This window comes from Saprolegnia diclina (assembly GCF_000281045.1).
Source record: "Saprolegnia diclina VS20 unplaced genomic scaffold supercont1.21, whole genome shotgun sequence".
Classification (NCBI taxonomy): domain Eukaryota; phylum Oomycota; class Saprolegniomycetes; order Saprolegniales; family Saprolegniaceae; genus Saprolegnia; species Saprolegnia diclina.
Window position 1 is genome coordinate 573,844 of NW_008246088.1, and position 511 is coordinate 574,354.

Below are 511 nucleotides of genomic sequence, written 5' to 3' on the forward strand. Positions count from 1 at the left end.
TCCGGGTACGCGGCACCGGTTGCACAGTTGTTGCAGCGGGCCAAGTAGTTGCCAGAGTCCGCCTGGAACGCGAGCTTGCCGTTGCCTGTGTTGTAGACCTTCCACTGCGCCCACGGGTTGCCCGCGAGCGTCGAGACATGGATCATCGCCGAGTCGGGGTACGCTCCGCCCGAGACGCAGTTGTTGCAGCGGCTAAGGAACTTGCCCGTGTCGGCCTGAAGCCCAATCACTTGACCATCATTGAACGTGCACGCCGGCGACGGGAGGCGGTTGACCGTGAGCTGCGCCCACGGGCTGTTGGTGTAGGCGTTGACATGCACGAAAGCCGCATCCGGGTTCGCGCCACCGGGGACGCAGTTGTTGCAGCGCGCCAGATATTTGCCGGAATCGGCTTGGAAGGCAATCTTGCCGTTGCCAGCGTCGACGCACGTCCACTGGGCCCACGGACCGGTGCGCCAGTCCTTGACGTGGACGAACACTATACAACAACATGAACACAATTATACATAGC

At 61.8% G+C, this 511-nt stretch overlaps 1 protein-coding gene across 1 annotated transcript in view; it reads left to right on the plus strand.

Annotated features, from left to right (window-relative positions):
* Positions 1-278, plus strand: part of SDRG_07453 (hypothetical protein) — a 2,336-nt gene extending 2,058 nt beyond the window's left edge. Inside the window, exon 3 of the mRNA XM_008613286.1 lies at positions 97-278. Within this exon, the coding sequence (XP_008611508.1) occupies positions 97-219 (123 nt within the window). The 3' untranslated portion in view covers positions 220-278. The remainder of the gene's footprint in view (positions 1-96) is intronic.
* The last annotated feature ends 233 nt before the right edge of the window (positions 279-511 follow it).